Source organism: Neofelis nebulosa, chromosome 4 (genome assembly GCF_028018385.1).
Source record: "Neofelis nebulosa isolate mNeoNeb1 chromosome 4, mNeoNeb1.pri, whole genome shotgun sequence".
Lineage (NCBI taxonomy): Eukaryota > Metazoa > Chordata > Mammalia > Carnivora > Felidae > Neofelis > Neofelis nebulosa.
In genome coordinates this window covers 159,696,337-159,722,100 of record NC_080785.1, presented here as the reverse complement: position 1 = coordinate 159,722,100, position 25,764 = coordinate 159,696,337, and the positions used below count along the sequence as shown (strand labels likewise).

The 25,764-nt window shown below is 53.4% G+C and overlaps 1 protein-coding gene and 1 long non-coding RNA gene across 10 annotated transcripts; one reads left to right on the top strand and one right to left on the bottom strand.

Annotated features, from left to right (window-relative positions):
• Positions 1–363: 363 nt before the first annotated feature.
• On the bottom strand, positions 364–840 carry LOC131510528 (uncharacterized). The gene is made up of 2 exons (XR_009261083.1): positions 739–840; positions 364–428 (listed from the first exon to the last, which is right to left on the bottom strand). It is a non-coding gene; the product is annotated as an uncharacterized LOC131510528 (long non-coding RNA).
• On the top strand, positions 504–24,572 carry ZNF333 (zinc finger protein 333). Of its 9 annotated transcripts, none has more exons than XM_058727720.1 (10): positions 507–963; positions 3,777–3,820; positions 5,098–5,221; positions 7,589–7,671; positions 11,538–11,625; positions 18,281–18,369; positions 18,984–19,110; positions 19,547–19,642; positions 20,130–20,203; positions 21,380–24,572. In XM_058727720.1, the coding sequence occupies exons 2-10, from the start codon at positions 3,818–3,820 to the stop codon at positions 22,475–22,477; spliced, it is 1,782 nt and encodes a 593-aa protein (XP_058583703.1). In that variant the 5' UTR covers positions 507–963; positions 3,777–3,817; the 3' UTR covers positions 22,478–24,572. The 9 variants fall into 9 exon arrangements, with proteins under 9 accessions (XP_058583705.1, XP_058583703.1, XP_058583709.1 ...); XM_058727726.1 differs by lacking the exons at positions 3,777–3,820; positions 5,098–5,221 and adding exons at positions 8,880–9,389; positions 10,228–10,344 and having other exon boundaries at positions 508–963; XM_058727725.1 differs by lacking the exons at positions 3,777–3,820; positions 5,098–5,221 and adding exons at positions 7,861–8,450; positions 8,880–10,344 and having other exon boundaries at positions 508–963.
• Positions 24,573–25,764: the final 1,192 nt, after the last annotated feature.

Here is a 25,764-nt window from a genome sequence, read left to right as displayed (position 1 = left end):
ATCAGTTCTTTTTTTTAATTCTTCAGACATGAGCACATGCTCTGCACGATGTGTTGAGTTAGTTTTACTGGAATGGATCAACCTCATCTCTCTCCACGTCTCCCCTCCAATTCTCCACTGGAACGCCCCTGCAGGAAGGCGCTTTGTAACCCTAGCACTTAGCATGTAGCAATCAACCGAAGCTGTCTCAGTATTTATTGAAAGGAAGAATACCCCTATGTGCCTGATATATAAAGAACATCAGGGAACTGGTTACAGTGGTTATTTCTGGAAAATTTTAGAGAGGGATTGAGACCCCCATTTGAACTTTCCCTGTGTGTGTATCATCTATACTATATAACACATCAGTTAAAAAAACAAAAAGAAGAGTCAGATCTTTTATTGTCTTGAACATTTTTTCACAAGTTATTTTCAGTGAGAAAGGTAAGCTGGAGGAGAAACAAAATATATAATCCTCATCTTAGAAGAAATTAGACTGAGAAAGAAATCCTACCTAGGGGTATGTTTTTGTAGGGGTGTGCGTTGACCCAAAGGATCAGAGCAGAGGTGGGAGAAGTTAACCACTGAGCGTCCCCACTAGCCGGCGAGATCCCTCCCGTTTCCCCGCCCACCAAGCCCGGGACCCGCCCAATCCCCGCCCATCAGCCGAAGCCACGCCCCCAGCCCTGTCGGTCCGTCAAAGGCCCCACCTCTGCGTCCCCTCTCCAGGTCCAGTCCGACCCCATCCCACAGCCTAACCTTCACCCCGCGGGGAAGGAAACGAGGACTTCTCCTCCGAGGCTGGATGAAAAAGGAGTCAACGCGTCTCTCACTGCCTGAAGCACCTCCGGCCCCGAGAGCCGCAGCGCCGGCCACTTCCGCTCCTGGCGTCCGGAAGCGGAAGTGCGCGGCTGCGGCCGACTGGGGCGGGTGTGCTGGGCCGCGCGGCGCGCCGCGGTGGGAGTGTCTCCGGCCGGTCTGCAGGTGCGGCCCGGCCCCTCGGGGAGGCGGGGAGGGCCCTGCGGGCGCGGGGAGGGGCCGAAGGGCCCAGGACAGCAGCCCCGGCCGCAGTGCCTGCCCCCAGCGGTCGCCCCGGGGGCCCGGATGGGGTCCCGCACAGCTCGGCCTCGCAGCCGTCGTCCCCGACCCCTCGGCTCGGGCCCCTTGCCCCGTGTCCCCGCGGGCGGGACTGTCGCCCCATCCATCGAAAGGGAAATCGCGGAGTACCGTCCAGGTCCCGCAGCTCAGGAAGGTGGTGCCACCAGGCGGCCCAGCCTTCTTCACCCGCCCTCCGGGATCTGTAGGGCCCTGCGGGATCTCCCCGGAGGCCAGGGAGCTGTTTATTAGTAATTCACGTTTCATTTCCTATGACGTTTCACGTCGTCTAGCTCTGCGACTGGAAAGTTAGGTCGGAGTCTGCACGTGCAGATTGGTGAGCGAGCGACTTGTCAAGCGAATGGAAAAGATGGATGATCCCTCTCAAGGGATGAATTAGATGACGGATTTTTGGTTTTGGTGATTGACGATTTGCAGTTCCTTAGCTTAGGGCTTGTTAGCTTTCCTTTCCTTTTTCCTTTCCTTTTCCTTTCCCTTCCCTTCCCCTTCCTCCCTTCCTCTCCCTCCCTTCCTTCCTTCCTTCCTAACTTCCTTCCTCCCTTCCTTTGAAAAGAGCTTTTAATTTGCCCGTGAGCATTCACTGCGAGGTGAGGGTATCTTAAGAAAAGCTATTTCCCAGTTATGTCGCAAGTCTTATTACCATCAAGGAAAAGTAAGATTACTCACTTCTTTTCACGGCACCTCCCACCCGAGTTACCCCAAGCCTATGAATGAAGGCTCGAAGACGCGGGATTCTTGGAAAGAGATGAGGTAGCTTTGTTAGTACTGAGAATTGAAATTAAGTTGGCCATAAATGGGGTGTCTTTTTGAAATTTTAGGGTTAAAACTAACGTTCGAGACGTGAGGAAAAAAATTAATTCTGGAAGAAAATTGGGACATCGGATTTCAATTTTACAGGAGAAGTGTTTGTTTTCAAAAAGAGCACAGGTTCTGCCTTGCCTTTCTGGAAAGACTTAACATTGTTTCTCAAAGACATCTGAAAACTAGTGTTGGTGTATGTTATGTGAACAGGCATCTGAAGTCATTTTTATGTTGGATTTTGTGGGGTTCTGTCGTTGTTCTGTGTGTCCGTGCAAGTGCGTGCCTTCTTAGGCTAGCCATGCCGCATTGTTCTCGGGGAGTGTGGATTGTTTGGCACCTTGCCATTGGGGTGCCCTCTGTGAACCGGGAGAAACAAAGTGACTCAAGTAGATACAGTCCTTGCCCCTGTGGGCAAGTTTCTACTGTAATTATCTGCTTTATTCTCCTTTAAATTAATCATGAGCTGGGTGCTGTGGAAACGTGGAACGGGAGAAATTGGGGAGGAGGTCAGGAAAAATATCTTACAAGGCACAAATGTTTGAATCCCCCCCCCCCCCCCCCCCCCCCGGCCCCCATGAGCTAGCTGCGTGTAGCTAGACAAGGGGTCGGCTGTGGGGTAGGAGTGGGGAGGAGATTTGAGAGAACATTCCAGATACACAGTTCCTTAGGCAGGACTCGGCCTGGTGTGTTCCAGGAGCTGAGAAAAGACAGGAAGTAGAGGAAACAAAGTGTGGAATGGTGGAGCCCGGTCAGAGAGGAGAGCAGGCCCTGAAGGCCATGGTCAAATCTGACCCAGTGCTGGTTTCCATAAAAAACGTTTTATTGGAACACATTTGTTGATGTGTGGTCTATGGCTGCTTTTGTGCTATGACCACAGCCCAGTAGCTGCTTTAGAGGCCATTTGGCCCACAGCTGCCTAGATATTTACTGCCTGGACTTTTTAAGAAAACGTTTGCCAGCCCCTAATACATAAAGGACTTAGTATGCATCAAGTGCTGTGGTGGTGGCAGGAGTTGGAGTCCCGAAAAAAATGGACCCGGGTTCGTACTTTGGGAATGTATGTGGTAGCTGGAGAGGGAGAGGCAGAGTCACCTAAACAAGTAAATTAAAAATCACAACTTGATCACAGCCGTGGAAGAAAAGTAGAGTCTGTTGGAGGTATTTTGAGGGAATGTAACGAGAGGGGAAATAATCCTTTTTTAAAAAATGTTTACCTATTTATCTTGAGAGAGACAGAGAATGAGCACAAGCAGGGGAGGAGCAGAGAGAGAGAGAGAGAGAGAGAGAGAGAGAGAGAGAGAATCCCAAGCAGGCTCCACACTGTCAGTGAAGAGCGCTGGACGTGGGGCTCAATCTCGCCCTGAGATCATGACCTGAGCCGAAGTCAAGGGTTGGATGTTTAACCGACTGAGCCACCGAGGTGCCCCGAATCCTTTTATTAATTTTTTTAAATGTTTATTCATTTTTGAAAGAGAGAGACAGAGCACAAGCAGGGGTGGGGTGGAGAGAGAGGGGGAGACAGAATCCGAAGCAGGCTCCAGGCTCAGAGCTGTCAACACAGAGCCCGATGCGGGGCTCAAACTCACGAACCGCGAGATCACAACCCAAGCCGAAGTCAGACGCTCAACCGACTGAGCCACCCAGGCACCCCTTTAATCCTTTTATTAGATGAGAGGAACCACCAGAAATGATCAGGGGCTGTGGTCTGGAAGGTGGGTCTGGGCCCAGTATGGTGCTTATTGGGGAAGATTCCGTGTAAGGGTTTTGCTGGGCCTCCTTGCTGGAGACCCACGGAAGTGGGAGCACCTGGGCCAAACCCCTGTTCACTGCCCTGCTTCCACCCTGACCCCTTTCTCTTACCCTGGTTTCTTTTATTGCAGGGAGGACACCTAATGAGACCTTAAATCCTGGCACTGGTGTCATGGTGAGGGGGCTGGGAGAGTTGGAATTGTTGAGGGGGGGATAATTCTGTCCTCTGGGCCCTGTCCCCTCTCTCCCCACCCCAAAATGAGGAAGAAACGGGAGGGGTAGTGTGGAGCACCTTCTGCCTTGCCCCTGGGGACCTGGTGGCCTCTTTCAGTGCCTGGCCTCTGGAGGGATCTGGCTCGGGAGGAGGGTCCCCACAGTGACCCCGGGGGCTCTGAGCTGAACTCCAGAGTCGGACTGCAGAATGCGGTTCATTTAAATTTTTAAAAAATGTTTATTCATTTTTTTTTGAGAGACAGAGCATGAGCAGGGGAGGGGCAGAGAGAGAGAGGGAGACACGGAATCCAAAGCAGGCTCCAGGCGCTGAGCCGTCAGCACGGAGCCCGATGCGGGGCTCGAACTCATGAACCACGAGATCACGACCTGAGCCGAAGCCAGATGCCTAACCGACTGAGCCACCCAGGCGCCCCTGAATGAGGCTCATTTAGAGTCGGTAGCAGCAGAGCTCCACTGGAGCCATCCCTTGTGAGGCCTCCCCAAACCACGCGTGTCTGTATACATTTAAATTAATTGAAATTCAGTAAAATTAAAGGTCAGTTTCTCAGGGGCCTGAGTCACATTTCTCAAGTGCTCAGTAGCTACGCATGCTGGGGGCTGCTCTTTGGGAAAGCACAGACAGAGAACATTCCCACCATCGCAGAGAGCTCGACCAGACCATGCTGAGCTAGAGGATTCTGAAATTAAAAGGCCGTTGGGTTTCTCAGGCGCAACGGAAGTCCTGTTTTAGCAACTCGTAAAAGGATTACAAAGTGCTTATGTGAGTCTTGGGAGGGGCTCTAGGGATTTCACGAAAATTATGTGATGGGCCCCAAACTTTTGATGCCTTAAATAAGAAATGTAGGAAGAACTCTCCCTAGAGCCCAGAGATCGTCTCTGCAGCCACTGGCGGCTGAAGTGGCGAAGAGAGCCAAAGCCCGCACTCTGGCATTTCTCCAAATGTTAGAAGCGAGGAAATGTCTGCTAGGGTGGCCATGTGATCCCTGTCCCGGTCACAGCAACGACTCACTGTTGTGGGTACGGCACAAAATGAGCCATGGAGATGGCCAAACAGATGGGGCATGGCGGCGTGCCAGTGAAACTTGAAAAGACAGGAAGCGGGTCGGGTTTGTGGAGCCCTGCTGTGGAGACAGTGTCCCGAACGTTCTCCCTTCCCCGGTGATAACCAGTTGTCCTGCAGGTGGGTTTTGCTGAGCCAGGATACGTGTGTTGTTGTAGGAGTCAGTCACCTTTGAGGATGTGGCGGTGGGGCTCCTCTGGGAGTGGGCATTACTGGACGGTGCGCGGATGAACCTGTGCCGATACGTGATACTGGACAAGTGCGGGACTCTGGCCCCCAAGGGTAAGGCTGGCATCGGGCTGGTCCTCCTTCCTCCTCCTCCTCCTCCTCCTCCTCCCCTTCTTCTTCTTCTTCTTCTTCTTCTTCTTCTTCTTCTTCTTCTTCTTCTCAAGTTTATTTTTTATTTATTTTGAGAGAGAGAGAGAGCAAGCAGGGGAAGGGCAGAGAGAGCGGGAGAAAGAATCCTAAGCAGGCTCTGAGCTGTCAGCACAGAGCCCGATGCAGGGCTCGAGCCCACAAACGGCGATACCATGACCCGAGCCAAAGGCAAGAGTCAGATGCTCAGCCGACTGAGCCATCCAGGTGCCCCATGGCTGGTCCTTATACGCAGGTGCCTAATGCTTCTTAAGGGTCGGCTACGCGACCAAGGAAGGTTTGTGGGTTTCTGCAGGATAACAGCCTCATCCATGGCAGTGCATCCATTCTCCCCATAGTCAGAACCGCATGGGTCTCACTGAGCTTGGACTTGGGCTTCAGGGCTTCATCCCCATGGCGCAGAGAGGAGGGTATTTGCGGTTTGGGGCCTTGTGAAAGAGCTTCTCTGAGTTCATTGGAAATGGGGCGTGATCACTTTGCTACCCGTGGTGGTCGCTCACTGCCAGGAGCTGAAGCCCACTGCCAACCCTTGCTCCCTCTCTGAGCACGGGCATCTTTGTCCAGGAGCGGGGACTCCACCACGCAAACCCAGTCTGGGCTCCCAGCTGGGGCCAGGGGCAGAGCTGAGGGCCCCGTGGGTGTGGGTGAGTGTGTGTGCGGTGCCTGCCGGGTTGGGGGGCGGCGGCGTGCTGGGAAGTGTCAGCTTGAGAGCGTTTCAGAGGCCCAAGGGGGAACGAGGCTCTTTGGGGTGACGTTTCTCTAGTGAGCTCCTTCAGTGTTCCTTCTCTTCTGCTGGCCTTCCTCTCCTACCTGTCTTTGGTCTCAGAAAAAGATCTGTTTGAATCTCTCTCTTTTAGTTTTTTAAGTGGAAATACTCACAAACCATAAAATTCACCCTTTTAAAGTGTATGCAGTTCAGTGGTTTTTAGTATACTCATAACGTGCAGCCATCACCAGTATCCGCCCCCCCCTCCCCGCCCCCCGCCACCTCCATCTGCTTTCTGTCTCTGGATTTGCCTGTTCTGGATGTTTTGTACAAAAAGGATCACGTAAATGTGGCCTTTGGTCTCTGTCTTCTTTCCCTAGTGTGATGTTTTCCATGTTCGTCCACACGTAGCATGTGTCACAGCCTTGTTCCTTTTTACTGCTGAGTCCTGTTCCGTTGTACGGGTAGACCACGTTTTGTTTGTCCTGTCATCTGCTGATGGGCATTTGGTTTGTTTTCACTTTTTTAGCTCTTGTGAGTAGTGTTGTGAACATTCACGTACCAGATTTTATGTTTCCAGTTCTGTTTGGTTGATACTTAGGAGTGGAGTGGCCGGGTCATTGACTTAACTTTCTTTTTTTTTAATCTTTTTAAAATGTTTACTTATTTTTGAGAGAGGGAGAGAGAGAGCACAAGCTGGGGAAGGACAGAGAGAGGGAGACACAGGATCCGAAGCAGGCTCCAGGCTCCGAGCTGTCAGCACAGAGCCCGACGCGGGGCTCGAACTCACAGACTGTGAGATCGTGACCTGAGCGGAAGTTGGACGCCTAACCGACTGAGCCATCCAAGCGCCCCGTATACTTAACTTTTTGAGGAACACCAAACTGCTCCCTCGGACAGGTGCACGCACCATTTTACATTCCCACCAGTGGTGGTGGAGAGTTCTGACTTCTCCACATTATACCCACACTTACTGTCCAATCCCTTTTTTTTTTTTTTGTTATTGTTTATTTATTTTGAGAGAGAGGGAGAGAGCATGAGCAGGGGAGGGGCAGAGAGAGGGAGAGAATCCCAAACAGGCTCCACACTGCCAGTGCAGAGCCAGATGCGGGGCTCGATCCCACGACTGTGAGATCACGATCTGAGCCCAAATCAAGAGCCGGACGCGTAACTGACTGAACCACCCAGGCGCCCCTCCGGTTCCTCTTTAAATTGAACATTTCTGGTGTGTTCTTTGTCTAATTGCTTGCTACTTGTTTCTGTGATAATATGCTGTCTTACTGGCGACATCTGTCTCCGTCTCCATGGGAAACAGCCTCTCATCCCGGCCCCCCGCCCTGGTCGCTGCCAAGTTCGTCACACGCCCATAGTCCTCAAGAGCCTCCCTTTGCTCACTGATGGCTTCTTCCCTTTCAGTATTGTCCCCAGTTGAGAGTCAATACTTCAAAAACAGTATTTTAAAACAGCGAATAAATAAATAAGTACACAAGTGTATATTTTGGTCAGTTTCATACCCCTATTTGTTTCTGAAAGAACTTAACTTTTTTTTACCCCCCAATTTATTTTAGACTGGGACTCTCGACTCAAATCCCAAGTGTCTCCTCCCGTGCAGGATATTTTGGAGGGAAATTCATCCCCGGGTTTGCACATGGTAAGATTCCCGGGGGCTTGTCCTTGTTCCCCCTCTCGGGAGAAGGTGAGGAGTATGTGGATTGCAGGGCCAGGGGGCCGTGGGGGGGCACTTCCTCAAGGACATTCCCGCGTGGTGTGAAACGGGTGCCCATGGCTCGTGAATTTGGACAAGCCCTGCCTGTCCCTCGAGACCCTTTCTTCCCGGAAGGTTCCCCTGAGTCAACACGTCCGTTAGAGGGAGTCAGACATCGGTCGTGTGCAGTGCGCTTTGCTCCTCAACAGTCACGGGAAACTTCTGCCTGCTGGAGAAGCCCCAAGAAGTCGGGAACGGGAGAGAGCCCGCACTGCCCTGGAGCCTGCAGCCACCTGAGCGAGGCGCACGTCTGAGCACGCTGCAAATGTGCCTCGGCGGGGAGGGGAGCAGCCCTGGGCGCTTCACGGGTGTCAGCAAGGTTGCCCTCATCGCTCACCCGCTGCCAGGAGCAGACTCTGCCCGGAGAGCGGATTCGGCCACAGCCTGAGCGCCTTCAGGAGGAACTCTAACCTGGACCTGACTGAGACAGCCCTGGGGGACAGCTACCCTGACTTATGTAAAGGATGTGAGAGCGCTCTCGTGGATCGCTCCCCACTTAGGGGACACGTCGAGATCCCACGCTGGAAATCAGCCCTTGTCAAAGCTTGGAAAAGCCTTCAGAGCCGGCTGGCGCGCCCCAGTGCACCAGGGAACACACATCGGGCCCCCTGACCCCCCACTTTGGCCCTGACTTCCTGCCTCTCCGAACTACAGGAATTTCCAAGGTTTGAGTCCCCAGACTTTTGGGGATTTCAAAGGTTAGGGTTCAGGTTTGGATAGAGGGACATGCAGAGCCCAGTCCCCCCCACCCCCACCCCCACCCCCACCCAAGCCTGGGCCCGTTTGTGCCAGAGTCAGTGAGATCTCTGGACTCCCTCAGTCTGAGCCCCTCCACCTCTGTCATGGCTGGTGTCAGTCTCACAGCGTCAGAGACGCTGGCTCAGTGGAGGGGGTGGCGTGGCCTGGGTGGTAGAGACCTGTTTCATTCCTTTGCTCTGAGCGTGCAGAGCCTCGACCCTGCACAGCCTGGTGTGGGCTGCAGGGCAGTGGAAACCCTCAGCCCTGCACGGTTCGCATCAGACCCCAGAGCAGCTGAGACCACCCCCCCTTCCCTGCCCAGGTCCTCCTCACCGTTGGTTCACCTTTTTGTTTAGGTGGAGAATGTCCTCCAGTAGCTGCTTGGGAAAGGGCGTGTTGCTTTTGAGGCCCTGAAAATATGCGAAAATATCTTACTGGAGCTGCCAGCTTGCAGGGGCCTCATCTGGCAGGATCGTTGTGGTAACCCCATGCAGAACATTCTGTGCATCGTTGCAGAGCCCTGGATTAATGCTTGTGCAGTGAAGGAATGAACACGGGTACCCCAGGCTTTCACTGCCCCCCTGCCCCGCCGAGCAGATGGACCCTGTGAGGGAGGGAGCGAGGATGGCCCACATCTGTCCTCTCCAGTTTCTGTGGGCTCTTTCCTCTTAGTACGGGGTTCCAGCACCTTCCGCAGAGCTCTACCTTCAGCTCAGAAGCGAGCACCGAGTGTGGGAGAGGAGGGGCTTCTGCTGCATCGAGCCCCAGGAAGCAGGCGGTCGCAGAACGTTCTGAGCGGGGAGAGGAGGGCCACTCGGACATGCACGTGCAGAAGTTGAGTGGTTCGTCATGAAGACACGTAGCCCGTAAGTGGTACGGCCACGTTTGGAGCTGGGAGTCCAATCCAGGCCTGCTGCAGAGGTGCAGAGGTAGCCACCGGGACCTGCTGCCCAGGGTCACACATCCTGCCACGCGGCTGAAGGCACTGACTATTGGGCTCGTCCTTCCGGGCTTCAGTGGGCCTTGTCCCGACGACTGAGGCCCACATGGCGGCCCTGAGGCCTCCCCGTCATGACTAGATGGGCCAGGGGAGGGCACGAGAGAGCTGGGGACTGCTTGCAGAAGAGTCCCAAGAGGAGGCTGCGGAAGGGGTGTCTCCGGGCTCAGCCCTTCTTCCGTCCCAGCCGCCCTCCCCCGTGCCGTGTCTCCTCCATGCTGTTTCAGGGCACGGGGATGTTAGCTTGTGTGAGCGCTGGAGAAGGGCAGCGTTCAGAGGACGGGCTCTGGATGGCAGGGCAGATGTAACCCAACTGTGGCCTGTAGGTAGGCCCCGCGACTGATGGATGTCAAATAGACAAACACAGGCTAAGAAAACACCGAACAACGTTCCTATTCAGAGCTAAGGGCTCCCAGCCTTCCTTGAGTGAAGCACGTTGCAGTGTCTCTGAGGGCCCGTGGCCTGACCTGCAGTCGGGTCCCCCACCCCAGAACCAGAAAGGGTCGGGTCCACCTCAGCGTCTGTGGCATGATTGTTCCTTGAGACCCTTGGTGGCTGGTGGAATAGGGGGAGTCACCGGATCTGAAGCTGCCAGACCTGCACGCCTGACTTCTCACAGCACTGCCCCCAAACTGAGGGTCCCTCGGGCCCAGAACACACTCAGTGCCGCCTTTGTCCTGCTCCGTCCCCTCCTTGCCTTCTCCTAGGGGCCGGGGCCAGACCTGAGGATGCACATCAGGCCCACAATTGGAGACAGAGAGACACCTTCGATTCCAGAGGACCAGCTATCTCTCTGGCTGTCACCTTGGTCTTCTGGATATGTAGTAAGCCTGGGAGGAGGTTTGCTGCGAGGGAGGGCCCAGCCCCAGCCAGAAAGGCCTGGGCCTTGAGACTTCTGCAGATGGGGTCGCGGGGGGAGAGGGAGGAATCTAGGACCAACTCTTGGAAACTGGGGACAGGCTGGGGGCCCAGGCTCAGCTCCCTGGTAGGAACTACCGAATGGGTCCTGGCGTTCCTGTGTCCCCAGGGTGGTGGTGGCCCAGAGCAGGCCTCCAGGAGGAGCAAGCACCCAGGGCCTTGGCCCTGCCTCCCCTGGCCCAGCCTTTCTTCCTCCATTCCTTCCACTTTCACTCCCACCCTGTCCATGACCGTGAAGCCTATAGGAATGAGTGATCGTGTGATCCCAGGGCTGGGTGGAGAGCCCAGGCTGGTGACCGAGCTCTTGGCCCAGGGTCCTGTGTTTCCAGCCTAAGGTGGAGAGAGGATCAGAGAAGGACACTTTAAGGCGTGCTTTGATTCTTCTCCCCGGGGAGAAGGGCTGCCCCCACCTGCCCAGGCCCCTCGCCTGTCCTGAGACACCTGCCACATTTTCTTTCCATCCACCAGTAAGTCCTGGGAGTCCCCTCCCTGCCAAACGTAACTTATCTCTAACTGCTCCTGCTGTCCCCACTGCCACCACCCTGCCCAGAGCCACTGTTAGTTCTCGGGGGCCCCTGGAACTGCTCCCTACAGGCCCCTGTTCCCACTGGGCCCCACCTTGGACACAGAGTCTAGAGACATCCCTTAGACATACAAGTCAGATGAGACACCTTTCCTGGGGAAGCAGCCACCAGTGGAGGAGAGTTCAGATCCTTTCTCTCACAACAGGGCTGCCTTCCGAGAATAACTTACTAACTATTCCTCGCGTGTCCAGGCCCACCTCCACATCATCCCCCCCCCCCCCCCCCCAGCCTGCTGGTCATCTACGCCCTTTGCTCCAGCGTTTCCCCTGCTGCTGGAGGCAACTCCCCCAAGGCGGCCCCCCCTCCATCCCATTTTGAAGTTGAAATTCTACCACAGGGTTGAGTGTTGTACTCATGAATTGGATTGGTCTGGACAGGCTAAATTGGGCATTGTCCCAATTTTACCATCGTGTGGCTTGGAGCAGGGTCAGTCTTGCAAATTCAGTCAGGGCGAGTGGCTGTGAGCAGATTCCATCGACCGTGTGACCCTAATCTGTCCCTGTCACTGTGTCTAGGGGCGGAAGGCGGCCGCGCAGATTCAGAGGGTGGCTGTGCCGGTGCCTGCACTGAGTCTCCCTGAGCTGAGAATGGCTGGGGCTTCTGGTGAGTGAGCACTGGCTGGAAATGGCAGCCCGATGGCCTCCCATGTGCTGTGCTGTGTCTGGGAACTTGGATCTCCCGCCTTCGTTTCCTGGGACAGCAGGCATTTCCTTGCCCCTTAAGGAGGATCCATAAAATCATGTCACCATTCTTTACGTATTCAAGGGGAAAGGCACTTTCTCAGGATCGTGAGCTGGGATTCTTTCTGTGTGTTGTTGTTTTTTGTTTTTTGTTTTTTGTTTTTTTTTGGTCTTTGGTCTTTTTGTTCAGAAAGAGTAGACTCCATTCACCTGTGGCTAAGTCCAGACCTCTTTCTGGGCAAGGTTGAATTCTTCACTCCACAATTATGTTGGTGCTGAATTGACAGTCAAATTTACTCTAAATTGAATATGTTTTAACTGAGCTTATAAAAAATGAGGTTGAAACAGGCCGCATGTCCTGAGGAGTGGGGGGGGAGGGGGGGTGGAATTAATTCCGGAGGACAAATGATATCTTAGCTTTAATTTCAAGGGATTTGCTTCCTTCCATCATGCCTTTTTAAAAAAAAATTTTTTTTTATACATTTATTTAATTTTGAGAGAGAGAGACAGAGCACTAGTCGGGGGAGGGATAGAGAGAGAGGGAGACACAGAATTTGAAGCAGGCTCCAAGCTCCGAGCTGTCAGCACAGAGCCCGACGTGGGGCTTGAACTCACAAACTGTGAGATCGTGACCTGAGCCGAAGTCGGACGCTTAACTGACTGAGCCACCCAGGCGCCCCTGCCTTGAAGTACTCTTAGATACTTAGAGTACCTCATGCCTTTGAAGTACTCTTAAAATTTTTTTTTTAATGTTTATTTTTGAGAGAGAGACAGAGACAGAGACAAGAGTGCGAGCAGGGGGCGGGCAGAGAGAGAGGGAGACCCAGAATCCGAAGCAGGCTCCAGGCTCCGAGCTGTCAGCACAGAGCCCGACACGGGGCTCGAACTCACAAGCTGTGAGATCATGATCAGAGCCGAAGTCAGACACTTAACTGACTGAGCCACCCAGGCGCCCCCTTGAAGTGCTCTTAAAGTGCTTAGATCACCCTGTACTTGAAGGACTCTTGAAACACTTGGAATACTCCATGCTCTTGAAGGACTCTTGAAGTGCTCTAGTTGGCCACCCTGTGGTGAGATGGGCCCTGCGAGAGAATCTCAAACAAGACATTGACCCCTCCCCTGTGGAGCTCACAGTCTGCCTGGGCAGTCAGATGTTTCAGTGAAGACCAGAATATGATGGAGGCATGTAACACAAGGACTTTATCTCGAAGGCAGAGAGGAGTTTCGGGAAATTTGAAGTCAGACCATGGGTTCTCACCTGCGGCACTGGCGACACGGGACCAGATCATTCTCCTTGGGGGGCGGGGGGCGCTTTCTATGTGTTGTGGGGCCTCCACCCACTAGATGCCAGTAGCATGTCCTGCGTTAGCCAGCCAGAGCCGCCATAACACAAAGGGCCACAGACTGAGCAGCTCAAAGAAGAGACATTTGTTTTTCTCACGGCTCTGGGGGCCAGAAGTCCGAGATCTAAGGGCTGTGATCTGTTCTGGGCATCTCTCCTTGGCTTGTAGATGGTTGTCTTGAGTTTTCTCTTTGTATGTGTCTGTGTTCAAGTTTTGTTCTTACAAGGACACCAGTCAGAGTGGATTAGGGCTCACCCAACTGGCCTCATTTTAGTTTGATTAGACCTCATGTCCGGATACGGTTATATTCTGAGGTGCTGGGTAGCTGAAGTTTTGGAGGGGCACAAGGCCATAACAGGTCCTAGTCGTGACAGCCGAAAATGTCTCCAGAAGCTGTGACTGGTCCCTGCCTCTGCCCCCCAAGATCATACGCTGAGGTCCTAACCTTCCATCTGACAGCGTTGGAGGCTGGGCCTTTAAGGAGGTGGCTAAGATTAGTTGAGGTCGTAAGGGTTAAGCTCCAATCCCATAGAACTGGTGTCCTTATAGGAAGAGGGAGAGACACCACATTCTCTGCTGTGTGAGGACACAGTGAGAAGGCAGTTGTGTACAAGCCAGAAAGAGCTCTCACCAGAACCTGACCATGCTGGCACCCAGCCTCCAGAACTGGGAGGAAGTATTTTTTTTTTAAATTTTTTAAATGTTTTTATTTATTTTTGAGAGAGAGAGAGAGAGACAGAGCACGAGCAGGGGAGGGGCAGAGAGAGAGAGGGAGACACAGAATCCCAAGCAGGCTCCAGGCTCTGAGCTGTCAGCACAGAGCCCGACGCGGGCTCAAACCCGTGAACTACAAGATCATGACCTGAGCTGAAGTCGGGCACTCAACCGACTGAGCCGCCCAGGCGCCCCAGTAATTTTTTTTTAAAGTTTATTTATTTTGAGAGAGTGCATAGGAGGGGCAGGAGAGAGAGAAAGAGACATAGAGAGGGAATCCCAAGCACTGTCATTGTAGAGTCCAATGCAGGGCTCAAACTCATGAACTTCAAGACCATGACCTAAGCCAAAATCAAGAGTCAGACACGTAAATGACTGAGCCACCGAGGTGCCCCGGAAATAAATTTCTACTGTTTCAGCCCCCCTGTCTGTGGTATCTTGTTATGTAGCAGATCTGACCAAGATACCAGACTGCCATGTGTCCCTTGGGGGACGAGTATTGGCTTAGACCGTGATGCACGATTACTGTATCATTTAGGTTGGCAAGATGTTGGGCTGTTTGGAGAAGGTTTGGGGGGGGGAGGATTTCAGGCCTAGAAATGGCATCTGGAAAATTCCTTGGGGGGCAGAGAGGCTGGAGTGCCCAGGGGCCCACGGAAGGCTGTGCAAAGGGAGCAGAGGGAAGGGGAGGGTTGGGCTCTGGAACATTCAGGCCTGGAAGCATGAATCCTGGCCTGTGTTCTTAGGCTGCTGGGAGCCAGGGATGTGTTTGGGTGAGCAGTGCTGTGCATCTGTGGTTTTAGCAGAACCCTTCAGCACCTGGGGGTTGGCAGGGCCTCAGGGAGGGTGGGGGGGGGTGCGTGGAGGCAGTGAGGAACAGAGTGGTCGTGGCCTAGGCCCCAGGTGAGTGCGGAGTGGGTGTGGCGGGGTTCCTGAGACCGTACCCGGTCGTGGCCATTCGCTAGGAAACCCAGGCCTCGGCCTGCAGTCGTGCTCAAGGTGGTGATTTATCACAGCGAAGGGACACAGAGCTGAGTCCTGTGGCGCATGAGGTGAAGTCTGGAGGAGTCCAGGCCCGAGCTTCCGGAATCCTCTCCCAGTGGAGTCACACAGGATGTGCTTAATACCCCCTGCAGCCAGCCGTGACAACACACGTGAGGTGATGTCTACCAGGGGAGCTCAGTAGAGGCTCAGAGCGCAGGTTTTCACTCGGGGCTGGTCACACAGGCACCCTTGACTCTGCCTTGAAGTACTCTTAAGCCAGGCGTGCACCTGACTCTGGTCAGCATGTCCCAGCCTCCTGGAAGGAAAGCAGGCGTTCGGCACAAACCCCAGTGTTCGTAGAAGGAATTTAAGCAGGGTGAGCCCCTCTTACCAGTTAAGGTGCTGGGAACCCTCTCAAGATCCATGTTCCCAGGGGCCGCCAGTCAGGCCTGTGGGGTTAGCTCTGGTCTACACGGTAGGGAATCGCGGAGTGATTTAAGGCCTGTGCGTGAGGTTGAGTTGAGATAATTTGCTGAGTCCCGTATACTTTCACTTACCAGACAATCTGGAGCATTCCTGTACCAAGTGGGGCGGGGGGCGGTGAAAGGAGAGGGGCCCAGGCTTGTTTTCGCGAAGCTTCCAATCTCACGAAGGTGGCAGAAAATACACACCTAAGGCAGCAGATAACCACGTGGTACAAATAGGTGAGGGCTATGAGGAAAGGGGGACGGTCCTTCTAGAGAAAGGAAGGACACTGGGGAGGGGGAGGTGCTCTGAGGGAGTGACCTTTCAGTGGACTCAGAAAGGAAAGGCCTGATGTGGCATTAGCCACAGTGAGGACAGGGGTAGGAGGAAGGGGAGGGCGGGGGGGGGGGTGCTCCCTGTAGAGATGGCGGCACGATTTTCTTTTTTTGGGTGACTTGTTGGGGTCTGGAGAGCGTCAGGGAGGGGTGAGAGGCGTGGATATCACTTCCTGAGATCAGGGGCACTGGAAAGAGAACAGGCTTTGAGAATCAGGCGATGAGCACATATTTTGGGGAGGGAGGGCACGAGACAACAGAAATTCACGTCTCGCGGTTCTGGAGGCCAGAAGTCTGAGATCAGGGTGCTGGTGGGGCCGTGCTGCCTGCGAGGCCTGGAGGGAGGCTCCTTCCTGGCATCCGGTGGTGGCTGGCAGTCCCTTGGCCTGAAGTTACATGGCTCCGGTCTCGGCCTGCATCGTCACGTGTCCTTCTCCCCTCGTGTGTCCCTGCTTCTGTCTTTCCTCCTCTTAGGACACCAGTCATCTTGGGTTTGGGGCCCCCCCGACTCCACTGTGACTTCGTCTTAGCTAATCACACCTGCCAAGACCCTCTTCCCAAGTAAGGTCACGTTTTGACGTGGGGAGGTTACGACAACATAGCTCGGGGCGGGGGCGCAATTCAACCCATGACGGTCTGCCCTCTGTACCCCCCCAACCAAATTCATGTCCTCCCCAGATACCAAGTACACTCAGATGATCTTGACACCCACTTCAGCATCGACTCCCAAGTCCCAAATCTCATCAGCTCAGAAGAGTCCTTGTGTCCTCGTATGAATCATCCAAATCAGGCATGGGTGAGATTCAGGGTGTGGTCCGTCCCGGGGGCAAAATTCTTCATCTGTGAACCTGTGAACCGAGGAAACAAGTCCTCTGCTCCCATAATGCAGTGGTGGGACAGGTACCGGGCGCTCGTTCCCTCTCCCAAAGGGAGAGAAAGAAGAGATCATGGGTCCCAAGCAAGCTCCAAACCCAGAAGGGCAAGTTCAAGGCTTGATGGCAATCCTCTGCTTGTGGTGGGGGGGAGGGGGGGAAGAGGGGGACAGTAGTCCCACCCCCCAGCTCACTGAGTCCCCAGGACAGATGAGTGGGGACATGAGCTGATGGTGTGGAGGTGGGTCTGGAGTTGAGGGGGGAGAGTCAGCCCGGGGTCTGGGCCTGGTCAGGTCGTGAGGCTGCCTGCTGAGGCAGAGGCTAAGGGGAGTGAGGACCGGGGTCACAGTCGCGTGAGGGACGGAGGAGGGTCTTGTATAGAGGAGGCTGGGGGCATGGTCACTGAAGCCCCCGGGGTGGTGGGCTTCAGTGTGGAAGGATGGAGGGCCGAACACCCGACTGGATCCCCACCGCAGATGGGGGTTGCTGGTGGTCCGAGTGCGGTGCCTGTCCTTGTGATCATGAGTGAGCGGGAGGTGAGGAAAGGGACACAGAGGATTGGTTGCCCACGGCGGGGAAGCAAAAACATTATGCATTATGTAGAGGGAAAAGCAGAGTATTGTGGCTTAAATTGCGGTGCCCCCCCAAAAGATCCACTGAAGTCCTTACCGCCGGTACCCGTGACCGGGACTGGGACCTTACTTGGAAATAGGGTCTGTGCAGCTGCAGGTTAAGATGAGGTCGTGATGCGGGGGCCCAGAGTGACTGGTGTCCTTTTAAGGAGAAAACACCAGGTGCAGACAGGGACACTCAGGAGAGGACGGCCATGTGATGACAGGTGCATAGATCGGAGGGACGCAGCTGCAGGCCAAGGAGCACCCAGGATTCTGGACAGTCGCCGCCAGAAGCCAGGAGGAGGCGAGGGGGGATTCTGTCCAGAGTCTCAGAGGGAGTGAAGCCCTGCCGACACCTTGGTCTTGGACTTGTGGCCTCCGGAGCTGAGACAGAAGATGTATCTGGGGTTTTGAGCCTCTCAGTTGGCAGTGCTTGGTTACAGCAGCCCCAGGAAAGGCATACATGGGGTCAGAGATTAGACGTGGGTCAGGGTTCTTTGTTTTGTTTTTTTTAATGATTAGATGCAATTAATTTTCTTTATTTGCATGATATGCTTTATTTTTCAGTTCAGGGTTAGTTCCCAGGGGGAAAGGTCCCGTGGCAGGGGGAGGTGAGCATGTAGGGAGACAAGGGATGGTGGGGGAGGTCACTCGCTCACCTGTCACGGGCCCCGGGCGGATGGAGGGGTGTGGTGGATTTGAAGGCAGGAAGGGGAGATCCTTCCTTCTCGCAGGCAGACCCCTGGGGTGGTGGCCACTTCTCTGGCCCCTGCTTGTGCTAAGTCCTGGGCTGCCCCTGGCCCTGCAGAGTGGGGCAGAGGAAGGAGCTGAGCAGCTTGGGAGGGAATGCTGACCCAGGGCCGAATCAAGGGGCAGTGGGGGTGCCCCAGAAACCCCAGGGTCTGTCGACTTGGGACTGTATAACTCCAGAGATTTGGAACGGAAGCAACATGTGCATATATGTGCGTGTTTGCACGTGTGTCCGTGTGTCTGTCTGTTTCTGTGCGTGTGTACTCGTCCGTGTGTGTCTGTGCATCCGTGTCTCCGTGCATGCGTGTGTGAATGCATGCACGTGTGTGTCCTCGTGTGTGTGCACGTGTGCCTAAGCACGCAAGTGTGTGTGTGTGTGTGTGTGTTGTACGTGCGTGTGCATACGTGTGTGCACCTGTGGTCACTTCACCGTTTTGGGGCAGGCAGCCCGGGGGTCCTGTGGGTGTGCTCACTGGGCCTCCTGGCTGCCCTCTCCTGTAGCTCTGCTTGCCCAGGACCCCGCCTGGCTCCGGAAGGAGAACACAGAGGGGGAGTCTGTGGCTCCTGGGATGCTGCTCAGCTGTCCGCAGGTGAGTAGGAAACCCCTGTTGCTCAGGCCCTGATTCTCCTCCCTTGGCCTGGAGCTTCTCGCCCCCACAGGGCTGGTGTCCAGGCTCCTAGGCCCTGGGCCTCTTAAAGTGGCAGAATGGGGGCGGGGAGGGATGTGGGGGCAGCCCAGGTGGCGATCCCGCCCCTTCGTTCAGACCTTCCCTAGCCGAGGAGTGCCTGGTTCTACTGGGCACCAGGAGGGAAAACAGCAAGGTTGTGAGCTGTCCTTGTTCGCTAGTCCTCACGGTTTCCCGGGACAGACAGCGGTCATTTACCACGTGTTTCTCTCTTGTCTGCCACGTGCTTGGGCCTGTGGGACCCTGGAGCCGGAGGGGAATAAAACTGCGGTGGCTTCCCAGCTGGTAGCTAAGTCCTTCGATGCCACACCTCTGGATGCTGTCCCTCGGGGACAAATGTGCAGGTGGAGGAGAGTTCTAGTTCTGGGGCCTGAGCCAAGGGGCAGCCTCCGAGAGACCTCAGGGCCCCGTGTGACAATCCTCTGCACGGTCTTCCTTCCCCAGGCCGGCCCCTCACCAGCCTCTTGGGTACTGGTGGGGGTGCCCCCTGGCTGAGCCGGGACGGGTGTGTGTTTCAGGAACCAGTCACCTTCGAGGATGTGGCTGTGTTGTTCACTCCGGAAGAATGGATGTTTCTAGACTCTGCCCAGAGAAGCCTGTACAGAGATGTGATGCTGGAGAACTATAGGAACCTGGCCTCTGTGGGTAAGGCCAGCCCCGTGGCTTCACCCACATACCCATGCAGCCCTTACGGGTTCCCGGAATTGTGCCGGTTTGGGAAATCGAGAGGTGAAAAAAGAGAAATCCTGCCCTCACGGTGCTTACGGTCTAGCAGCTTCCCTGTGGCAATGGAGGTCTCTCTGCTGCTTTCTGTTTCTCCACGGTTAAAAGTGTCTGGGCTTTTCTAGTGCCTCTCTGAGTCAGGCCCTGGGTTTTGGGGACTGGAGAATCCCATTATCCTTTGGGACCCAGTGAGAGCTTGTACTTTGGCCCCTTAGTGGAAGGGCCCGACTGTGCCCATCGGAATTTAGGGGTGCTCGTTTTGTTCTTCCCATCTCCGGTGCCCCCTAAAGACGTCAGGATACGGGCCCCAGTTTAATGGCAGGCACAGCTCACGCCCTGCGTATTTCCCCACGAGCAGGAGATCAGCTCAGCAAATTCAGTTCGTTTTCCCATTTGGAGCAAGGAGAAGAGTGGTGGCCGACGGAGAGAAGAGTCTTCCCGGGAAGCTGTCCAGGTGACGCTTTCAGTGACCTTGACGAAGCCGCTCTACTGGATGCCACCGCCTTTCCTTTTTATCCCGAATACTTTACTCTGGTTTCACAGGATGATTTGTCCCGCCTCCTCGTCACCTTGGTCACCTCCATGTGTCTGTTTTATCCTGTGTGTGTTTTCTGCGGACATAGCGTGTGCATGTGCCCCCCGTGTGTTCTTGCTAACACTTTCTCTCAATTTTGGCCTCAACCTTCACAGGCTCCTTTCTCAGTAACTTATCTACCATTTCTAATCCTTGTTGCTGTGGTTACATAGCTCCTTACAGAGCCAGATGCCTTAACATTTCCTGGACACTCTGATATATCCCTCCCCTTCCCAGTTTCTTCCCGTAGTTAGAATCAGTATTAAAAAAAAAAAACAAAACCCCACATGCCCTGCTTATTCTTTTGGTTGCCCTGTTTGTACAGTTTTCCCTGTGCACTTACCTTTTCCTTCCTTGTCCATTTCAGAACCTTCGCTTCCACCCCAAGGTTCAATTCCTAACCAAGATATTTTTGCAGAGATTTCCGTTGACATGGAAAGGGTAAGGCACCCAAGGAGCATTCTCGGTTCTGTTGTAGCACGAGTCTGGGGTTGCTGCAGGTTAGAAAAGCAGGGCTGCCTGGCTGGCTCATTCGGAGGAGCCTCCGACTCTTGACCTCGGGGCGGTGAGTTTGAGCCCCATGTTGGGTGTAGAGATTTCTTTTTTTTAAATTTTTTTTTTTCAACGTTTTTTATTTTTATTTTTGGGACAGAGAGAGACAGAGCATGAACGGGGGAGGGGCAGAGAGAGAGGGAGACACAGAATCGGAAACAGGCTCCAGGCTCCGAGCCATCAGCCCAGAGCCCGACGCGGGGCTCAAACTCACGGACCGCGAGATCGTGACCTGGCTGAAGTCGGACGCTTAACCGACTGCGCCACCCAGGCGCCCCGCGGGTGTAGAGATTTCTTAAATAAATCAATCTTTTTTTAAAAAAAATTTTTTTAAAAATGTTTATTTATTATTGAGAGACAGAGCACGAGCAGGGAAGGGACAGAGAGAGAGGGAGACACAGAATCTGAAGCAGGCTCCAGGCTCTGAGCCGTCAGCACAGAGCCTGATGCGGGTCTTGAACTCCCAAACTGGGAGATCATGACCGGAGCCGAAGTCGGACGCTTAACTGACTGAACCCCCTGGGCACCCCAAATAAATCAATCTTAAGAAAGAAAGAAAGGAAAGAAAGAAAGAAAGAAAGAAAGAAAGAAAGAAAGAAAGAAAAGAAAACAGCACGAGGCCAGAGAGAGAGAGAGAGAGAGATTGATTCAAGGTGAGTGGTGCTCACCCAGGAGAACACGGTGTCCTGGGAGAGAGTCTGTGAAAGTCACGAATTGGGGAAAACTCTACGTGTAGATTAAGGCATGTGTCTTCGCAGAGTTCCCACAGGCAACCGCTTGCACCAGTGAACAGGTACCAAGTGTTTAAGGCTCCGTGTGGCTTTAACTCGGCAAAACTCTGCATCTGAGAGGCCTCATGAAAGTAAAGACAGTGACAGTGCTTTGTGGGCAGCATCCCCTTGAAGGGGCTCGGGGCGGAAATGGTCCAGACTCACTAAGACAGTAGATACTAAAAGGCATCTACGCCTCGGCTGTCGATACCTTTCCCCTACGCCCAGTTGCCCCCCCGGGGGAGAATGTGAACGTAATAAAGCCTCAGGTCTTCATATTTTCCTCCATTGACAGGGGCGGCCTCAGACGGGAGAAAACCTCTACGAACGTAGTGAACTCGGAAAACCCTCGCCCGGCGTCCGACCGCTTTTCCAGTACCAGAGCGTTCGTGCTGGAGGCGACCCCTGCGAATGCCCAGAGAGCGGAGGATCCTTCTTCCAGCCCGCTCGGCTCCTCGCGCCTGAGAAGATCCGCCGTGGGGACAGAACCTTCGCGTGTCGCCAGTGTGAGAAGTCCTTCAGATACAGCTCCGACCTGATCAGGCACGAGAAGACCCACACCGCGGAGAAGTGCTTTGAGTGTCAGGAGTGTCGGCAGACCTTCAAGTACTCCTCGAATCTGCGGCGTCACCTGAGGACTCACACCGGAGAGAAGCCCTTCGAATGTGCCCAGTGTGGGAAAACCTTCACCAGGAACTTCAACCTGATTTTGCACCAGAGAAACCACACGGGCGAGAAGCCCTACGCATGTAAGGACTGTGGGAAGGCCTTCAACCAGCCATCCTCCCTGCGGAGCCACGTGAGGACTCACACCGGCGAGAAGCCCTTCGGGTGCAGTCAGTGTGGGAAAGCCTTCAGGGAGCACTCGTCGCTGAAGACGCACCTGCGAACGCACACCCGGGAGAAGCCGTACGAATGCAGCCAGTGCGGGAAGCCCTTCCGGACGAGCACGCACCTGAACGTGCACAAGAGGATACACACCGGGGAGAAGCTGTACGAGTGCGCTACGTGCGGCCAGGTGCTGAGTCGCCTCTCGACCCTCAAGAGTCACATGCGAACCCACACCGGAGAGAAGCCCTACGCGTGCCCGGAGTGCGGGCGTGCCTTCAGCGAACCTTCGTCCCTCCGGAAACACGCGAGGACCCACACGGGCAAGAAGCCCTACGCGTGCCAGGAGTGCGGGCGCGCCTTTGGTCAGTCTTCACACCTCATCGTGCACGTGAGGACCCACACCGCAGGGAGGCCCTACGCGTGCAGTCAGTGTGAGAAGGCCTTCAGGCACAGCTCTTCGCTCGCCGTGCATAAAAGGGTTCATGCCGGGAGAGAAAGCGCTCAGAGCGCTGGCCTGCCTCTATCAGTGTCCCAGCCGTATGTCGGGCCCCTTGCTGATTAATGTTTGACTTTTATTTTTTTTAATTTAATTTTTAAATTATCAGAGAGAGAGAGAGAGAGAATGCACGTGCGTGGGGGACGAGCAGAGAGAGAGAATCTTTTTTTTTTTTTTTTTTAGTATTTATTTATTTTTGAGAGAGAGAGAGAGGGAGGGATTGTGAGCGGAGGAGGGGCAGAGAGAGAGGGAGACACAGAATCCGAAGCAGGCTCCAGGCTCTGAGCCGTCAGCACAGAGCTCTACACGGGGCTCGAACCCACGAGACGTGAGATCACCACCTGAGCCGAAATCGGTCGCTTAACCGACTGAGCCACCCAGGCGCTCTGGGAGAGAGAGAATCTCACGCGGGTGTGGAGCCCGATGCGGGACTCGATCCCACAACCCTGGGATCATGACCTGAGCCGAAACCAAGAGTCGGACGCTCAACCCATTGAGCCACCCAGGCACCCTCCAAGTTTTCTAAAAGTATAAACGTTCCAGGCTGTCATCCTCTCTCGTGGCACTCGTTTGGCCACATTCCATGTTTTGATGTGTAATATTTTCATTTTGGTTGAAATCTAAGTATTGTCTTAGTTTCTGTTATCACTTATTCTTTGGCCCGTGAGTGATCTGTAATTAGATTTTAAAACCATGGGATGTGGATATATTTTTCCAGAGGTATAATTACTCCTAGCGAAATGCATAAACCTTAATTGTACAGCTGGAGGAGTCTGACAGGTTCGTACGTATGTTCATGTCACCAACCCGCCATTCAAGGTATACAACATTTCTATCATTCCAGAAAGTTCCTGCATGTGTATGGGTGTTTTTTTTTGTTTTTTTAGTTGCCTTTTTGTTGTTGGTTTTTAATTTAATTACATTGTGAGCAGAAAATGTGGTCTTTATGTTATCGAATATTGGGTATCTGTTTTTAACGTGGCATATCCTGCTAGTTGCCTATCAAAATTGCCCCTTGTTCCTTAAAAAACCACTTAGGTTTTTCTTGTTCGGGTTGGTACGATGCGCTCTTGAAAAACCCCGTACCTCCCAGCCTCCTCCTTGCAGCTAGGGGACGCCACGGCCCCCCCCCCCCCCCCCCCCCCAGTCCCGGCCATTCTAAGTATGAGAAGTCATTGGGTGTGATTCCGGGGAAGGATGTTGCAAAGGAACATTTAGCCAGATCCCTCCACTTCTTGCCCTTTGTACAAACAGACATGATGCCCAGTGCTCGAGAAGCCATCCCACGGCCATGAGGGTAAAGGCTGCAGCTGAAGAGAGTGTAGCCAGACCTCACGACCATCCTGGCTCCCCAGCTGGTATCTTTGTGTGGCTGCCCCGGACTGTTTGTTTCTGGATATCTTGTTACATGGAAAAGGTGCACTTCTTACTGGCACAGGACATTGCTGTTTTGGGGAGGGGGCCGGGGAGGGTAGGGGTGGGTTTATTACGGCCAAGTGCTGTATCCAGCTGGTGCACTTAGTGTGTGGTCGGTTGTCATAAATGCTTCCTGTGTCGTTGAAGCCAATGTATTGTATTCTGCATATAGAATACAATCCACTAGATCATATTATTTGTGTTTCAAAATCTTCTCCACATTTATAGGTATTGGTATAGGTCTCTATCTTAGTCTGTTCGGGCCGCATAACAAAAATAGCATAGACTGGATGGCTTATAAACAGCAGAACTTTCTTCTCAGAGTTCTGGAGGCTGGAGTCTGAGATCAGGATGCTGGCAGGTTTGATGTCTGGTGAGGCCTGCTTCATGGTTCGTAGATGGCTGTCTTCTTGCCTGTGTCCTCACATGGCAGAAAGAGAGCAAGGGAGCTCGTGGGGGTGTCCTTTATAAAGGCACCAGTCCCATTCCTGAGGGCTGCACCCTTTTGATCTCATCACCTCCCTCCTTATACCATCACAGGGTGGGAATCAGGCTTCAGAATGTGAGTGAAGCGTGGGGCACAGACATGAATCATTCAGTCCGTATCCGTATCCGTCTTTGATCTGTTTACCAGAAGAGCTATGTTAAACTCTCCCACCATGGTTGCTGAATAAATCTTGTAATGCTGTCAGTTTTGAAATTTATATATTTTGAAGCAGTCAAATTAAATGAGAAGGTTTTTATATTTTATGTGTCAGCAAATTGTTCCTGTTATTCTTACAGTGACCATCCTTCTCCCTAGTGATGAATATTCAACTCTTCATTTTCATATTAGCAAGTCATTATTTGGAGCTTACTGGTAATAGATAGTAGATACTACCCTAAACTTTGAATCTTATTTAAAAAAAAATTTTTTTTTTAATGCTTATTTATTTTTGAGAGAGACAGAGACAGAATGCGAGTGGGTTAGGGGCAGAGAGAGGGGGAGACACAGAATCGGAAACGGGCTCCAGGCTCTGAGCTGTCAGCTCAGAGCCCAGTGAGGGGCTCGAACTCACGAGCTGTGAGATCATGACCTGAGCTGAAGTTGGACGCTCAACCGACTGAGACCCCCAGGCGCCCCTGAATCTTATTTTAAGTTAACGTGTCACAAGGACGCTTTGAGGTAGATGCTATTATCATCCCCAATTTACAGGACCAGTGGAGGTGAGTTAACCGAGAGGAGACACGTGGTAAGCAGTGGAGTCCGGCTCCAAAATCCATGGGCTGTCCACAGTACTTTACCCCAGCGGACTTTTAAAAAATTTTTTGCCTGTTCTTACAGGGATATGTTTTTGTATTTTAAAATTCTTTTTTTCCAAGTTTTTAAACATTTATTTTTAAGGTAATCTCTACACCCAACAGGGGGCTTGGACTCACGACCCCGAGATAAAGAGCCACACGCTCTTCCGACTGAGCCAGCCAGGTGCCCCTTGTGGTTTAAAATCCTGACGTATAACTTAGGTAAAAGTTCATAAATCTCGGCGCACACCTTGGTGAAATCTATGTATGTCTATACCACCATAACAGCATGTGAACTATTTTATCTCCCCAGGAGGTACCCTTGGGCCCTACTCCAGTCCTAGTCAATAAGCCCCATCCAGAGGTAACAAGTATTTTGACTTACCACCATAGATTTGTTTTTCTGTTCATAGAAACAGAACCACACAGAGGTGCCTGGGTGGCTCAGTCAGTTGAGTGGCTGACTTTGGCTCAGGTCGTGATCTCACAGCTCGAGGGCTTGTGAGTTCGAGCCCTGTGTCGAGCTCTGTGCTAACAGCTTAGAGCCTGGAGCCTGCTTCCAATTCTGTGTCTCCCTCTCTCTCTGCTCCTCCCCTGCTCGCTCGCGTTCTGTCTCTCTCTCTCTCTCTCAAAAATAAGTAAACATTAAAAAAAAA

Excerpts from the sequence above, each read along its gene's own strand:
- ZNF333 (XM_058727720.1), top strand. Across the intron at positions 5,222-7,588 it reads CGGGACTCTGGCCCCCAAGG|ACTGGGACTCTCGACTCAAA; the intron begins GTAAGGCTGGCA and ends AATTTATTTTAG. Across the intron at positions 7,672-11,537 it reads CATCCCCGGGTTTGCACATG|GGGCGGAAGGCGGCCGCGCA; the intron begins GTAAGATTCCCG and ends CACTGTGTCTAG.